Source organism: Cottoperca gobio, chromosome 22, assembly GCF_900634415.1.
Source record: "Cottoperca gobio chromosome 22, fCotGob3.1, whole genome shotgun sequence".
Classification (NCBI taxonomy): Eukaryota; Metazoa; Chordata; class Actinopteri; order Perciformes; family Bovichtidae; genus Cottoperca; species Cottoperca gobio.
This window is the reverse complement of record NC_041376.1, coordinates 16807750-16825319: the sequence shown is the minus strand read 5'-3', so window position 1 is coordinate 16825319 and position 17570 is coordinate 16807750. Positions and strand designations below refer to the sequence as shown.

The 17570-nt window shown below is 42.3% G+C and overlaps 1 protein-coding gene across 3 annotated transcripts in view; it reads right to left on the bottom strand.

The window, feature by feature from the left end:
* alk (ALK receptor tyrosine kinase) overlaps nt 1-17570 on the bottom strand; it is a 225874-nt gene that overhangs the window by 12869 nt on the left and 195435 nt on the right. For all 3 annotated transcript variants that reach the window (XM_029460140.1, XM_029460141.1, XM_029460142.1), the window contains exons 13-24: nt 17053-17163; nt 15951-16092; nt 13715-13882; nt 12791-12889; nt 9333-9488; nt 8170-8283; nt 6132-6318; nt 5368-5458; nt 4757-4821; nt 4526-4655; nt 3530-3627; nt 625-717 (exon numbers count right to left, since the gene is read on the bottom strand). In XM_029460140.1, coding sequence (XP_029316000.1) covers nt 625-717; nt 3530-3627; nt 4526-4655; nt 4757-4821; nt 5368-5458; nt 6132-6318; nt 8170-8283; nt 9333-9488; nt 12791-12889; nt 13715-13882; nt 15951-16092; nt 17053-17163 — 1454 coding nt within the window. The remainder of the gene's footprint in view (nt 1-624; nt 718-3529; nt 3628-4525; nt 4656-4756; nt 4822-5367; nt 5459-6131; nt 6319-8169; nt 8284-9332; nt 9489-12790; nt 12890-13714; nt 13883-15950; nt 16093-17052; nt 17164-17570) is intronic.

The following is a 17570-nucleotide window of genomic DNA, read 5'->3' as shown; positions in this document are numbered from 1 at the left end:
AAAGGTGTCACAGCCTAAACCAAGCACACATGTGGCGTCCCCCAGACCCCATCCTGTAGAGAGGCTGGGTGTTACAGAGAGCCCAGCGAGGAGCTGCGATTATGTTTCACTTCAACCGAAGATTGTCAGATTAGATAATACTCGTAGGTGTTATTTTTTTAAATATTCATCTGGATGCTTTTTGTATGCAGCGATTAATAATTGTTGGTTAGGAAGGCTGGGATAGTTCTTTCTGTTGCAGCCAAATATTGTGATGACTAAATAAATCTTCCTTCAAGCAGAGAGCTCTTATAGTGTCGATACATCTCCGCAGCACGACCGAGGTAATGCTGGGAGAATGTTGAGTAAAAGTGATATGATTCTTATTCTTATATATACACCTTTTAATATTGTGTTGGAATACAACTGCCACGCTTCAGCCCGGCTTTGGGATTACTCCACACAGCTGGTATCTCGTGCACGCTCACCAGCTGTTTCTCTCACATTTGTTTTTCAAAGATTTATTTTCTTTCTTATTTCTGTTTGGTGTGAGCTTACTTGGTCTGAACCTCCTTTAGACTCATTCCACTTGGTCCTGATTTATGCAGTATTGCATGCTGTCTGACATCAGTCAGTCAATTGTACCTGTAAATGTCTCGAGCCATCCCAAAATCTCCAATCTTGGCGACGCGGCCCGGTCCTTTGCAGGTCAGTAGGCAATTCCGAGCGGCAATGTCTCTGAAGGATGAGAAAAACACATACACACTTAAATGTACTTACTGCTTGGATTTAGGGATATTAGTCACTTTTATCAGAACACACTGCCGCTTAGGGTGTACACTGTATATAATATATATCATGCCTCTATAGGTTTCATATATTTGCATGTATACGAGAGCTCCATGTATGAAACTCCTACAGACGCTCCAAGTCGCCCTGGGCAAGCTGGTAGAGTCAAGTGTGTAGTTTCCTACAGTGCCTTTATAGCTCTACCCACACGGTCATCCAGAGAAAAGAATGAAATGTTCCACAGTGGTTGCAGGCAGAGAATTCATATTTGCACTGTGTGGGTGCCGGTGTTATCCTTTGAGGAAACTTTCACACAGTATGCTCGGCTCCTGGAAGAGAAAATAGAGCTCACATGCTGCATTCTGCTCCCCAGGGCGTCCAACATTATTTTCTTCTTAAGAAGTGACGTTGTGAGCACACTGCTCCACACCAAAGACAATGAATACCCAGAATTTCACATCAAAATAACATCATGTGACACTGTGCTCAAAGTAGATCACGAGACGGGGCAGGGGCTGGGAAGGAAACACAAGCAGTGATCCAAACGTAAACACTGTGCGTAGACAGAAACGCACTGTTTTGATGTTTAGCTTCCATACTCTGATAAACTTGGATGTGAAATGACATAATGAGGATAAAGTAATAGTTCAGACTGATTTAAACTGAGGGCTTTTAAGACAGGGGACTACACTATGCATGGATGCCCCACTTCAATGTGCCAGAAGTGTCTGGAACTATTATAATATTATAGCACTACTTCAAGTTTGATATTAAATCATTAAGTAGGAAATATAAACAGCATTGTTTCTAGGGCATCCATTAGCTTTGCAGTTTGAGTGCAATTTACACTGAAACAGTTAAATGGATGTCTGTAAAGTGAGATATCGAAGCAGCTACAGAGCATTTCCAAAACTGTGGCAATTCATTTTCCTATTCATAAAAAGAAGTGAATGAATCCATCCATTCAGAGGCATCTCCCAGAACTCAAGCATTTCTATCATAGCATGTCAGCGCACACACACACACACACACACACACACACACACACACACACACACACACACACACACACACACACACACACACACACACACACACACACACACACACACACACACACACACACACACACACTCTAAATCCAGCCTTGTTTTATGGCTTGGAAGATTTCATGCAAATGATTTCCTTTGCTTGTAGGCAAGGACGAGCCTTGAAATGCTGCAGTAGCTGTCACAGTGTGCTAGCTGAGGGCTTAAGGGAAGGACACAGAGCTGTTGTAGATTCAGCACAGGGATGTTATTAAAACTACGTTAACTGTCTTCATACTCTAGTCCTTATTTACAGCAAACCTTAACTGCAGCTTAAAGACCCATTTCACTGCAGCACTTAAAGAACAATCTATTAGTTTATTTTAACACTTTAAGTTGCATTAAACTACTCATCTCTGCACAGGGCTTTTTTCCTTCTGGTGGCCATGAGTACTAGAGCCTGTTGTAAAATGAAGTAACATTACATGATCCACTAGCCAAAAGAAAGACGATGAAAACAGGGCTCAACAATAAGGATTGCCTGCTTGCCCGGGGTAAGAAGAATGCCACGTCAGAACATGGGTTCTGACAAAGTGAATGAGCTAAAGCCCAATTGAGCATTTTAATTATCCTGGAAACAGTTTAGTTTAGTTGGATGTGGGCGAAAAGTAAATAAGATCATTTGCAGAGGGGCAAGTAGACATCTGATCCCTCAAGCATGGATGTGCTCTCTATTCCATATAGATAGCCTTTAACGTTTAACCCTGGAATACTGCCAAAGAATAAATCATAGCAACACAGAAGAGCCAGAGTAAGTCATTCTCAGACATTATTAAAGCTGTGATTTAACCTGTTGGAGCACACCACAGCTCATCATCAAAACCCTGTAATCCCTGAGACAAATCTGCATTCTCCTCCATCTCCTCGTTCACCTGCCCTTTCCTCAACCCTGAGTAAACACACCTCTATAAAAATTGAAATTAGCCTCAAGGACAGTGATAGGATGAATTTTAATACAGGTTCGAAGGCAGAAAAGCGGGATGGATTGATGGGGCTTTACTGTGCCACGTTGGGGCAAACGAGGTTTAATAGGCCTCGTTTGTCATTGGCCAATTCCCAGGAAGTCCAAGAGGGATGCACTTCAACTGTCTTGATGTGATTGTGGGAGCAATTTTGACCTTTCCTCTTATCGACTTTTCCTCACAGACATACACGAAGGAGATCTTTGCAAAACCGATTCAAGAGAGATTTGAAAATAGTTGAGTCACATCCTCCGGTTCACCAGCCGCTGGGAATGTGGATATAGACTTATATAGACTTATTGTACTTTGGATACAGACCGTAAAAAGACAAGCCGGCTACCCCATCTGGCTGCTCTGGTGCTAAACTCATCACTTGTCCATTGTGCTATCATACGAAAGGCAAAAGGCATGCAGGGTCCATATGTTACGGCTGGACGGATGCTCATAATTCTGAGTAGGAAGCAGCTAATGAATGTGGGAAGGTCTGTGTCTGTCTGTGTATTTGTCTTTGCACATTAGCATCCCATATGTATATGCAGACCCATATGTCCTGGATATTGTTTGTTTTTCTCTCTGTCTCGCTAATCTGATTAAGGTAGGAGGAAAACAGGGCGGCAGAACACAATACATCATTTCAAAATCATGTACTGTATTTGTTTATGATGGTTTTGCATATTCATATGCAAAGTGCACGGTCATCTGGTGAAGTACCTGTGTATAAATTGATTCTCCTCCAGATACTGGCAGCCCTTAGCGATGTCTCTGGCCACATTGAGAAGGTCCACCATGGTCAGGCTGGACGGGTGCTCCTGATCAGACCCAGAATGCAAGATCAGTGAATATATCAGAGGTGGTACACATTGGGCTTCATGCAGGACGCCATTCAAGAACAAGTTTCCTCTTATTTTTGTCAACGATCGGTTCCTTATTTTGTTAGTACCCACTGATTTCTGTGATTCTCTAACGTTTCCTTATCTTTGCTCTGAAGTAAGAGAAATGTTAGTGAGTGGTGAGGAGCACTCTTACTCACTCTTTCAGTTTGTCCAACACAAGGACACTTTTTTAATTTGTGGAACATAAAGAAACACATGAATATAATAATAATACAATTATTAAATATTTGACAGTATTTCTGATGAATGGATTATCAAAGTAGTAGGCTGAAGAAATTCTATTCAGTGCTTTTGATCCCAGTGAAGACTATAACAACCCTTGGAGGAGGATATTTTGAATGGCTTACATACGGCTCTCAGATGCTTTTTGATTGTTTCTTATTATTTATTTAACAGAAACTCTATTTTAGTACTGCTGAACTTCTTCTTACAGTTCTTTATATGCCAGAGTTTTTGCACACGGCACCTGCCCTTATGAATTGTGTAGGGGGCGTTACCTACAGTAAGCTGATACACAGTGGGATTCATCCTTCAGCACAGCTGGGTAAGAGAGGAGCTGGATGGTTAAGAACATTTGGTGCATCTGGACTTGACTTCTGTTTTTTTTAAGAGAAATTAAAATGTTGCTGCATGAGGCCCAACGCTGTTGTTAAGAAAATATGAGCACATGTTTCAAAATCTAACTGTGTCATAGTGTGTTCAATTCTGTGGTTCAATGACAAGAACAGAGGTTGTAACTTAAGGTGGTACAATTGTTTTGAAATGCATTATTCAATGAGAATGTGCACTTGAGCGTGATACATCAGCGCCTCACCAGCCGGGGTCGGGTCTCCCTCAGGAAAGACTTGAGGTCTCCTCCGGTCATCAGCTCCAGCAGGATGAACCTGGGCATGGCCTGCAGACTGACTCCGATACAGCGTACAATGTTCTGGTGGCTGAACTTACTGCAGCGACAGAAACACAGGAGGGGAAACGTGTATCAGAAATGGCTTTGTTGGCACTGTGTAAGTGACAGCATTCTGGTCATTGTCTGAGGGGCTCCTACCTGATGATTAGAGCCTCCATGAGGAAGTCCAGTTCGTCCTGCTCAGAGCAAACCTCAGGAAGGGTCTATTGTAAATGCAAACAACTTCTCAGTGCATTGAATGATTACAAGTTTACACAAGAGTATTAGGACCAGGCATACGGAGAGACAAGGAGGAGGATTTTTATTGTTTGATTTGCGTTTCTAATATAAAAGTCAAAATGTCAAGAATAAGATTGGACTTTATGTAATAGTGCCAGGCACGAGTATAAATAAATCATCAAACAAACCACTAGAGTTACAGAGATGGTGAAAGTTCAACTTTATTCTCAACATAAAAAAAAGAAAATCTTCTTATTTCTGTTTCTAATTAATGAATTCATCTTCCATATAAGTCTGATATGGAGTTGTTATTGTATCTTGTGCCTAATGCATTTCTTCATAAAGCAGCGACACAGAGGTGAGAGTATTTGTGCTGTAAAGTCTGCAAAATTAATCATCTCCTATTCTGAGAGAAAGTATTCTTAGTACAGAAGTGCATGATATGCGATTCATTTAAAAGGCTCTATGGATCTAATTAGATTCAATCAAAGTCTGACCTTTATAGTTCCATAGAGAGGGTGAGAACGCACCTTGACTGCCACTTGCAGTGGACTGGGTTCACCTGGTATCCCCACTGCCAGCCCTTCATACACTTCACCGAAAGCACCGTGACCCAGACCCCTGGAGACACACAAACTAATTTAGTACATGAGGCTGAGACTTTCACACAGGGGGACGTACAAGAGCTGAGATGTCTAGAATGAAGACATTAGAAGCAGCCAGCAGTAGGACGTGTTCTAATACGCCCGTGTCCCAACGATCACCTGTGTTGCTAGGACACTAAAATAGTGTTCACCAGCATTTTAGCATAAAAATGCAAATACAACAGTTACTGTGTGACCTCCTGCTGCAGGTGTCAAAGTGTAGAAAGGTGAACTATGACATCAGATTATCGCTTTGCTTCTTTCTCCTCTGTAGACATTTCACTTGATGAATACAAAACTGAATGGGTCCACAAGAAAAATAATTAATGGCAGAGATTAAGAGCCAGAATGATAAACTGGTGAACTATAAACACATGAAAGATACATAGAAAATGGAAGAGAGCCCTGCAAAAACCCTTCCCCAGCCGCTTGGACCTCTGCAGTAGACCCATACACCATGAGACTGCACCTTAATATTTCTTCTCACACCATGCTGTATTTATGGGTCCAGCCTATTGAAATTGTTTGTACAGGTGGATTTTCAGTACAATGTGTTTGTTTGGATACAGTTATCCTCAGAGGTGTATTCAACTCATACAAGACAAGGAACAAGAATGTTGCTGTTGGGACTTTAATCTGGGCTATTGTACCTGGTGAGGGAGATATTACGCCGCGGTACTTCCTTCAGGTCGTTGACAGATGCCGTCTTGCCGGCGAAGCAGTAGTTGGGGTTGTAGTCGGTCATGATGGTGGACGCCCGCAGCTTACTGAGCTTGCAGTCTGGACTCTGCAGCTCCAGCTGAATAGACTGCAGCTCTGTGTGTTTACGTCTGTACACTGGTGAGATGAAAAGGAAATGGTTTTATTCCACTACAGAGATATCCACAATTTAAAAAGCAAACAAAACCTTGAACACATCTTCTTGTGGAAAGTTACTGCCGCCAGCCAAAGCACACAAAGTGGAAAGCTTTTAGTTTTTATTTCTCCAAAGACCTTTTGTTTGTTCAAAAGCAATTTTTATGAAATAGAATTCCTTTGTGCGTGTGAAATATTGATTCCTCTCTGTGATGCCAGATTTGTATTTCTAAAATATTCCTAATGTTTCAGAAGTAAACCCTCACCGTTTAAATATGTCTTGCACATGTGCACATGTAGAAGACACAATCACAATAATGTGTATGCAACAGTGTGCACATAACCAAGTAGAGCTGCAAAGATGCATAGATTAGTTGTCGACTATTACATAAATCACTATTTTGATGATTGATTAATTGGTTTGAGTCAAAAGCTTCTAAGATGTGAAGATGTTCTGGTTTACGCCATTATGACAGTAAACTGAACATCTTTGAGTTGTGCACAAAACAAGACATTTGAGGACGTCGTCTGGGCTATAATTTCTGACATTTTATAGACTAAACAACTAAAGACAATCATCAACGGATTAATCAACAGTGAAAATAATCGTTAGTTGCAGTCCTGGAAGTCAACTTGCACCTCGTCGTATTGCAAACTAATCCACTTTATGTAGAACAGCTCTCTGTATTAAGACACTTTCTTTCTTTCTCTCTCTCTCACACACTTTATAGTGCTAGAAGCCTCGACCTGAGCTGGAAACCCATTAGTCTATTATGTGTGTATGCTTATGTGTGTGTGGGAGAGTTATTTATTTACCAAGTGCTTTCTAATGTACGAGTGCTGTCGGCCGCCGGCTAAGCAGCCATCCATCATTAGCATGTTTCATTCATCACAGAGGTAGTCCCACACCTCCTCATCCCCCGCCTCGTATACGGATGTGTGTGAAGGCGTGTAGGTGGCAGTCTGATTGTGTGCGAGTGCAAATGCGGGAGTGTGTGTGTGTGGAGGAGATGATGGCTCAATGAGTGCATATGTCTGGCTGTAATAGCCTGAAAGCAGTCGAGCAGACGGATGTCTGCGGCCGGCCTTGAGGTTCACTTCCCCGTTCTGACAACAACCTGCTGAGGCCCATCTGAGAGCGACGAGGACTTGTGTGTGTGGGTGTGTTTGCATATGTATTTGAGTTTTAAGCAGAAAGTAAGTAAGTATTCCCCTGCACACCTGCTTTGGATGATATCAGCCCATTGGTCGGGCGTTATCAGTGGTTATCAGCCTCAGAGACATGGGTTAGAATGGGCATGCTCTACCTACTTCAAGAATTAGAAGGTTGTTGTTATCTATATTTACATGGTTGATCCAGATATGAATACAAGACGACGCGGACCTCTAGTGGCCGTGGTAATTATGAGGAGAGTAGAGGCGGAAGTCAGGTACCGTAGTTGTCTCCAGCTACCGATCGTCTGGGGATTTCTAAATGCAATGTTCTGGCTAGAATGGCAGAGAAAAGGACCACATGTACATGGACGTCATCGGCGTACATCCATGTACATGGAAGTACGCAGATGACACGTGGGGATAACGCGCTGTTAACGGTCGATGTTGAAGGACAGATGGATCTGGGGGAGAAAGCAGGAGGGGATGATTCTGGAGGAATAAAACCCACGACAGTGAGTCACATTCTGGAGCCGTTTACTCGTGGGAGGAGAGCTCCGAGATTATTTTTTATTTTTAAAACTTTGAACGGCAGCAGTGAGTGAACCACATCGAGAAAATATAAGAAACATGTAAGAGAACGTTGCTGCATCAGTCTTTTCACTATCCTCAGTGACTTACTTATCATGACTCCGGACACAGCCAGCAGCAGGGCGGCGATGAGGGCCGAGGTGCCCACAGAGAGACCCAGCGCCAGGTGGGAGAGAGACGGCTGGGGAGGCAGCAGGGACACCTCTGCAAGACAAGGGGAAACAACAGTATTACACACTTGTTATCTTCCCCAGAGGAGTATTAACATTCACTTCGCCACTCTGATCCCCACTTAATTAATGATGTGAAAGCGATGACACAACAGAGCTTAGGAGCAGCGACGGCCGGTGCATGTCAATTCCCCTTCTAGTGGCAGGGGGAGATCTCATTTCACTCGTCTGAGCTGAGGAACAAATCTGCACACCGAGAGACACCATATTGAGATTGTGACCTTTTATGACCGAGCATCATAGAGCTATCTACTCCTCGTCATTACTGAGAACAGATTTGCAAACCATAGGGCAAGGAGACTCTAGGTCATTAAAATACCATTGAAATGGTAATAGCCCTGTTAGTTTGCTTCAAATTATGAAGTGACATTCTGCAACATTAATATATTTCAGATCTACATTCATATGCTCATGATTCATCTGAGATTACAAATCATAATTGGAGCCAAGCCCAGAGGGGCTCGTCTACATTCCTTTGTTGTAGCCCAAGACACGACACATCCCTGAACATTTCTTTAGTGAAGGGGTTGACATGGTTTAATGGACAGATGAAGTCGCGTGAACTTATTAATGACTCATTAATAATGAAACGCATTCGAAATCCATTGTACAAACACGTGTCACTGTACAATATCCGTATCCCTTCCCGAGTCCCCAGGTGAGAGCACACGATGAGGTAAAGAGCTTTTATATGAGGTAGCACACAGATAGCCAGCAGCCAGCTAATACTGCTAAAGGTATATCCATTTTCATTACCGGGCTACCTTATCCTACGGATTGATTATTATTATGAATGATTAAGGCACTATTAAAAAACAATCTTTTCCTCAGATAAAGATTCAATTAAGTACAGAGCCTCCCAGGCTTAATTACTGCAGCAGATTAACTCATCATCCATCCACTGAGTCACAGTCTATTACAGGTACAATTACATTCAGCTTAAGTCATTTCTGCGTTTGGATTCATTTCACATACTTGTGTGGATGAGAGAGAAATGTGCATGTGCAGCACTGTGTGTCACACCTGTAGCGTTGATGCAGGACACCCCGTCTGGTGCCAGGATCAGGTTGTCATCACAGTAGCAGATGATATCACCATCGGTCTCATGGCATTCGCCGCTCTCACAGTGGCTGCAGTTCTGCACCGGACTGATGATCACCTCACCGTCCCCCTCCATAGCTTCAGACACACACACACACACACACACACACACGAATGAGGATGGCTTTTCTCAGTGGTATTCTCACCCCCATCATCACCCAGCATACAGCATTGTTAGATAACACATCTAGAAGGTGACAGTATCAATAACTAGAATGGCAGGACTCCATGGTGCGTTCACATGCTCCTTGGACGCTCTCGTTTCCCGGGTTGAGAAATCGCTTTTCCAACTTCAGTGTGTTCATGAGTTTAAACTTGTTACGTGGAAACAACATTGATGCTACAAAGAAGATGTGTTTACAAAAGGTTAATTCATTCTGATAATAATCTTATCAAATAATCAAATAGAGAAACATACTGTTCTTTATACACATGTAACATGTGGAGACTACTGTAGATGGAATGACTTCAATTCATCTGCTAAGTGACATGAAATATGAAATGCAACTCTCACTTTGGATCTGTGTGTGTGTTATCTATTTATGGTCAACCGGTCTGTTGCCGCAGCTTTCTGTGTCATCACCAGCGTGATTTCATTTTGTGAATAGGGTCACCCAGCCAGCACAAGCTGTAAGAGATGAATGGAGGTGTGGAGGGCTGAGAGCTCGCACATGTTCAGGCCAGTCTCCTCTTACCTTTAACTAAATGTATTTACTGATTGGAACTGAAGGTGTGTTAGTCAGTGAGAAGATCTGCTGCTGTGGACTCTACGCCCTCCGTGACCAAACTGCTCACGCCGCTATAAATAGATTTAGGAACATTTTTAAAACAACCATTACTTCATTTAGATTGTTTTTTCTGAAAAAGAACCAATTCCCCTAATGTTAATCTATAGCAAATCTGAGACAAGTGAGTGTAACATGAGGTGTTTATGAGCTGTCTGTGAAAGCTTCTGCTGTTTAGTAAGCTACGCAAATGCACTCATCTGCAGAATCTGTTTTCTCTCATCATTCTGTTATCAGCTTTATAAGTACAAATACATAAATCTAACCTAGAAACAGTTGCAAGGTTTCGCCCTGAAGAATACAAATGTCTCGAGTACCGATTGTGACTGCATACTAATGCTCGGGTGTGACTCTCTGCATTGTGGATCCTGAATTCTCCGGACTGGAGAGAAGAAGGTTTGACAAACATTTCTGAATGATATAATTGTAACAGTGAAGATAATGAGATAGTTTTCCACTAGATAGATAAATCCTTTAAAACACGGTCTCTCACTCCAAACAATAGCGAGAGACAGAGTTTGGTAGCGTAGGATCATGGGAGTTTGTTATTGCAGTCAGCTTCTCCCAGTTAAGATTCCTGCAGTGTTCATCGTTCAGGAGGATTTTACCGAAAGCCAAATGATCCGCCGAGGTCTCCTCCTCTCCAAACCTAACAGACCCGGTGATTTAAATTTGTTTCACGGTAAAAATCTGTTTTCTCCTGTCGCTAACGTTTGCTGCGCTTGTTTCTCTGATAACTTCAGATCCAGACGTCTGATGACTAAAATCCTTGGTTAAAATATATATTTAAAAACAACCAAGATCTAAAAATTGTATCGTAAAAATGTGGATTAAAACTGGATAAAAGGTTAATTGATGACCACATCACTGACTCAAAAGGGATATGACACCATTACAGGCGACACACAGGCAGAGTCAGATGTATTGAACTGCACAGTCATCCCACCGTAATGGGCTGACTGTCTTCTCTGTATTCTTTCCGGTGACTGCTTTTGAAGCCGCCTGTATTCAGTGGATCAGTGCACTGTAATGCAATCCGGTTGGTTCTGTCAACATTTATCCTCTTTAAGGTCTTTCAACGCACACAGCAGGGTTGTCCGGCATCGCCTGCTGCTTATATTTGAGCTCCGGAATCTGCCTGTGCAGTTCAAGCTGTGGCGTAAATTACTGCCGTCGTCATTCGTGATTACAACTTCAAACCACAAATGCCCTTAAACCTAACCTTTACACAGAGGATATTCTTTTAAGTGACCAAATTATAGATACTACCTAACGCTGTGTGTTATCATAATGTTTCTGGCCTTCTGGTAATTCACTGGTTATAAATCATGTCACTCTTTAATTTTATGCATACACTCACATTTCTCCAACACTAGTTACAGGAAGTGAACCTTTGCAGTGTCATAAAAGCTTTAATCATAAAACATTAAACTGATGTATAGATAAACGTGGGCTATACATTTCTCATGATAATCTTTATTATCCGTCATAAAATGTGGAATTTTCTTTGTCGTGAGGCTACAAAAATGGGGACACTATAGGTATTTGAGAAGTTTATTGCTTGGCCAGCCCGACAGTTGTATCTTAAAGGGGACATTGTCAGTGCTTGTGCAGACACATTTGGGTATCTGGAGAGCCTACCAACCTGCAAACTGTGAAATAAGACAACCCAGTTCCCCTTCCTTTGTTACATGCAGGCTCATTAGAATATACCCCCCTGCATCTGCATATCTCCACCCACGACTTTAGAACTACCTTTTGTAAAGGTAGTTTAAAAAGGTGGATGGAATTTCCTTCTTTAATTGACAACATATTCAGTGAAGCGGGAACATCTCAAAAAGTTGTCCAGCTGGGGCCAAAGCTGAGGAATGTGTAGTTTAATTAAAGAACAACTCTGTGCATTTTGAAACACAACATTTCGTTCACAGCTGAATTTCACTCTGAAATCTTTTTCCGGCAGAAGAAATAAAGTGAGTTTGATGACAAATTACGGATTGTGGCAGTTGAAAGGAGCACTGCCTCAGCAGACGGCACCACCTATTAAAGCTCAATGGGAGAGAGATATCAGTGCGTACTTTGCTACAGCACAATGGAGGACAATTTAAAAAAGCACTTCAATTTCTATTTCCCATTTTCCCCTTTTTACATTATTCTCTATATAGCTGAATCAAGAGGGAGTCTATGGACAGACATCCTACTGCTTACGTTTAGTCAAACTGTGTTCAAATGTATATGTTGATGTAAGTAGAGATGGGTCGTCAGGTCTACACTAGATGGATTTATTGAGCAGTTCCTCACGAGAGACTCTCATCCCTCCGTGGCTCCCCAGATCTGCTGAACATTTTCACAATGACATCCTTTCTTTGCATGAAACAACTAATTAACTAACTACTTCTTGTCTTGCTGTACACATCTGTCTTAGTGCTGTGAAAGATTGTACAGCAGAAAGTAAATCAGGTGTTTCACAAGCAAAACTCATTTAAAATGTCAAGTGTTTCTCATCATTTTCAAGAAGCACAAACACATTACCGCTCACCCTCAAACACCAAACCCTTATCAAATGCTCAACACAGATGTCTTGACTGCTGACATTACCTTTCAGAGGGTAGAGGAAGGGCTCTCCCTCCGGGCCGAGGAAGGACGTGCCATCGTCACCGTCGTGTTTGGGGTTGTTATCTACGGAGGTGTTACCACCTAGAAAACCAGGAGGGCAAGCACAGTGACAAAACCTCAGTGCCATACACTAAAGGACCAACATGCTTTATTCTATATTCTGTTCCTCTTGCAACCTCAAACGATGAGTCAGCAGATTCCCTCTACTCTCTCATTGTTCCACTCCACCCCGTTTCCCTTTGATCACTTTTTTTACCAGATACCTTCTCCCTTATGTGTACGTTCTCTTCTCTAAAAATCTAAATCCCATGAACAGAGTAACTCGTACTAGTTTCTTTTGCAGAATTCGCTGCGTCATTTTCCAGAAAATGTATATTTGGAGTATTTCCAAAATACTAAATGTGAGGCGTCTGCATCTCGTACTCACACGCTCTCCAGCATGGCAGATTCATCTTTAAATAATTACTCTTGACCTTGGGTGTGATACGTCCCAATGCATTCTAATGTAACAGTTATTTGCATTTTGCTTACGACCGTTTTTGCTCTTCTTGTTATTTTTATGTCTTATAATTTGTATGTATTTCTTTTTATGCCTTATGCTGTGTACTTCCCCCTGTTATATCAGTTATCTACTGAGGATCATTAAAGTTTATCTTACACGACTTAATGCTACACACTCACAGTACAAGGAGGTAATAGGTGTTGCACAAAGTATCCAGAGTGATTGACAGTTGAGGGACATGACCTGCAGCTTTATGTGGGATTCATCCTGATCTGTATAAACTGTCACTCTCAGCGTAAAACACTTATGGCACTCCAACGTTTGGATCAAATCCGACAGCTCAGTTATTTATAAACCTTGTGTGTGGACGTACCAGAAAAACCTTGCAGATCTCTTGGACTAACCTCTGTAGCCTCCTGCGGCGCCTCCGGACATACAGCCACCGCCGCCTCCCCCGAAGCCACCGCGGGTCTGCCAGAACTTATGACAGGCCTGCCCTCCCTGGCCTCCCAGCACCAGAGGTCTGCCACCTTGACTGACAGGAGCACTGTCATTCCAACCTCCGCCTCCACCTGTTAGCAAACACAACACACATTTGATAAGATGTGGAGTAGGAATGTGTGCTAGACAAATCTAGACATCACCCGGAGACATCAAGAGGACTTTACCGTGCCAGCTCCCTCATGTGAAGTCTGTGCAATGATTGAGCCCATGTGTGAATAGAGGAGGACTGCCTGTTGTTCTGAATCCCCAACAGTCTGTAAAATGCCCCATCAGTTCATTAACCCGAAAACAAAAGGCCATTGCTCTGAAAATAAAAACTCTATGGCGAAGGCATGACCCGCCCTACTTTACCTCCGATTGGTAAGTACTCGTAGAAACCTAGACATAGAAAACTAACGCGTCTGACACGGACAATCTCCTGTCATGTGAAAGGGAAGTTGTGATTTCATATGAGAAAACATTTGACGGAAAGGGAGATAGAGGGAGCTCTTAAATGGACTAATGTCAGGAACACACACACACACACACTGGTTAGAGCAGAGACAACATAGAATCCCTGGTAACACAAAATTAAAGTTATATCTAATAAAGCTAAAACTAATTCCTCACATTTTCCCCAGACAGTAGCCAATTTAATTGTCCTCTCTCAAGTCTGAACGATACAAACAAATGAAATAAAAACGCATCCCTCACCACAGAAATGTTGAATATTTCATTTTTCATTCACAAGTTTCCTAAAAAGTAAACCTCGGTCTTCGTGAAAATGTTAAAAAAAATCGATATCTTATGTTTTCCCGGGGCCGTTCGTCAACTGAGACACATGAATAATGCAGCCTGCGGCGTGCATGGATGTAGCTTTACACTGGTTGAATGGACCACGCAGTTCTGCCCGGCAATGATGGGGGACAAAGCACGCCGTATGAATAATCATGAGCAGGGTCAGGCTCTGTTTAGCTTTTCACCAAAACACTGGCACACAGAGGTGGAACATGTATGAAACGTGTGCATTCAACGCAGAGGTAAACACCTTGTGGGATAAATGGAAGTGTTTACTAGTACAGGTAGACACACACATAAATACTTCCACTGCAGGCTATCTGTAAACTCAGCTTATTAGTTTGTGTGCATGCAGAGGGGAATACAATACACAGCGCCTTTCTCCTCATAAATGGGGAAAGATAAGCCGTCCACAACAGTTCTGTAATGGGGTATTACTCATCGGCTCATCTTATACACACTCACTACACTGTTTCTCCCTGGAACAAGCTCTCTCACTAACACACTGCAGCCACCAATAATGCACTCAGGGGCGAATTGCGCATCATTTTCACCCACTCTCCCCGTCTAAAGGTCTGATTTACACAAGATACTGTGCTAATGATATTACAGCAAAAACACACCAATAAAGTGCAATTTGCCCCTTTCTCCGTCTGATTTATCCATGTGGTAAAGTCTGACTGACGTGTCTGCTTTGAGGGGTGAGTCAGCCTGAGCCAGGAGGTCTCATCAGTAAGTCGAGAAATTGGTAAAGGAGGGAGAGGGAGGAAATCATTTCTTTATTCGATTATATAAAAACCTTATTTTCATTCATTTTTATAATAATAAAAACAACATGTAATTGAGCTTCATTCATTATTTTTTTATGACAACTGTCATTTCCCTGCATCCCAAAATAAATGAGTTTGAGTGAACCCCCGTTTTAATTGCGCTTCAGTCACCACCGACTCTCTGAAGACGTTAATAATCTCTCTGTAAGTGCGTGTGGCCATCAGCGCTGATCTTTGTGAATTGGATTGTTTTTGAAATGTGGCTCATTTGCATAGAAAGGGGCCAATTTTGCAACAAATGTCTGCATATTACCTCAATTCAAATAGCTCCTGTGGTATTTGCACAAATTTGAGATGCTGTTGTCCTGGCAGTGCACTTAGGGCTGCATTTCCTCCCTTGCGGCTGCTTTGAGAATTGTTTCAACATTTCATTGTGTCTGATTTGCACAGGTTTAGTGGCCACAAAAGCTGCGCAATCCTTTTGTGAATTTGCCCCTCTGTTTATTGCATTTCCCTACACACGCACAACACACAATCATCTGCACACACACATACACGTGGTTCCAACACTAAGCTGTGTGTAGCATACCTGCTGCGCTTGACTTTCCGCTGCGTCCCGGTTGACTGGGGTCATAGTCCATCTGCTCCAGCTGCGTCTCTGCCAGGCTGCTGTAGCCCCGGCCACCCCCCCCAGCAGCGATGATGAGGGGGACATACACTTCTTTGTCCACCTGGGTAATTATTGTTTAGTTAGATTTGTGTCTGCTCTTCAAATTAATATTTCAACATTTTAGGAAATACGATGAGAACACCATCTCCTCTCATGTTGGATGGTAACCATGTCGCTGGAGCCATCGGGTGGTTAGCTTAGCTTAGCATAAAGACTGGAAACTGAGGGCAACAGCATGCCTGGCTTTGTTTCAGTGTTCGTTTTGTTAATGAAAACTATGAATAAATATGTTGGTCAGCAACCTGTTCCTCCCTGAGTGGAGAGCAGCGTCATGACATACTGACTGAGACTATCAACATGCAAAGCTGTTGAGGAAACAAAACGAGACTAAAATAAAGTTTCAAGAAATAAAAACTTTGTCAAAATCTATTTCTTTTGGTTGACAGATAAAAGTAGAATAAATTATCAGCCTATCAGGACAACAGCAGGGCTGAACTAGACTGACTGAAACATTTAATATAATCCGATGACTTGAAAGAGGCAAAAACTAAACGTTTCATTAGTCCGTACACAACATTTTACATAAACCTTCAGAGACAACAGTAAGCTGAGCTGATGTTCTGCTTGTTGTACCTTCAGAATTAATGGACATGAAAATGGTATCTTTCTTCTCGTGTAACTCTCTGCAAGAAAGCAAATGCACGCATTAACTATTTCTTCAGAGGAATACTTTGGGTTGTGTAAGATTGGCGTGCTGGTCAGTTTATTGCTTCAGTGATGAGATTAGAGAAACGGAAACACCTCCAGCGCTTCATTATCTCTGATATAATAGTGACCGCGGGCCACTTATACACTTATATCTCAGTGATATCAAGCGATCTGCCAATATCCCCAAAACCTGCCTCGTAATATGAGAGTATGTTTTGTATTAAAAGAGAGACTGTGCTGGTTTTATATTTGGAGACTCATATTTTCATCATATCATACAACATCTCTACATGTTCCCTCAGCACCTTCTTACCTTGAACACATATGTCGCACCACCACCTCCTCCTCCTCCCCCTTTCACTTGGGTTTTATTCACCATCGGGCCGCTCTGTTCCTGGCAGATCCTATTTAGCATGCCGTTGGACTGCAGGGAGGGAGAGAGAGAGATGTCAGCTCACCAAAGAAAAGCTTTCATGGCTGTCAATTGTGAGACTGAGCAGCAGTTGGCAAACCCAGCTGCTGCTCAGTCTTTAGGCTTTAGCATCATAATGGTGAGCACATACCAAGCAGAACTATCCAGATGCACACGGGAATTGAGAGGCAAGGACTAATGTTTCCTTTATAAGACACATCCAGTGAGATTTGAGTATTTACTGATTTCCTGTTTACATGATTGTAAATCTGTCTGACTATTGTACAACAGCTTTCTGTTCACAGTGAAGGACACATGTTGCTGACTGAGACTCTGCACTCAATGATTGCTTTCACAAAACCTCATTCCATGTACAGTATGTACTGTACAGTTAATGATGTTGCAGATGTGTAAATAGA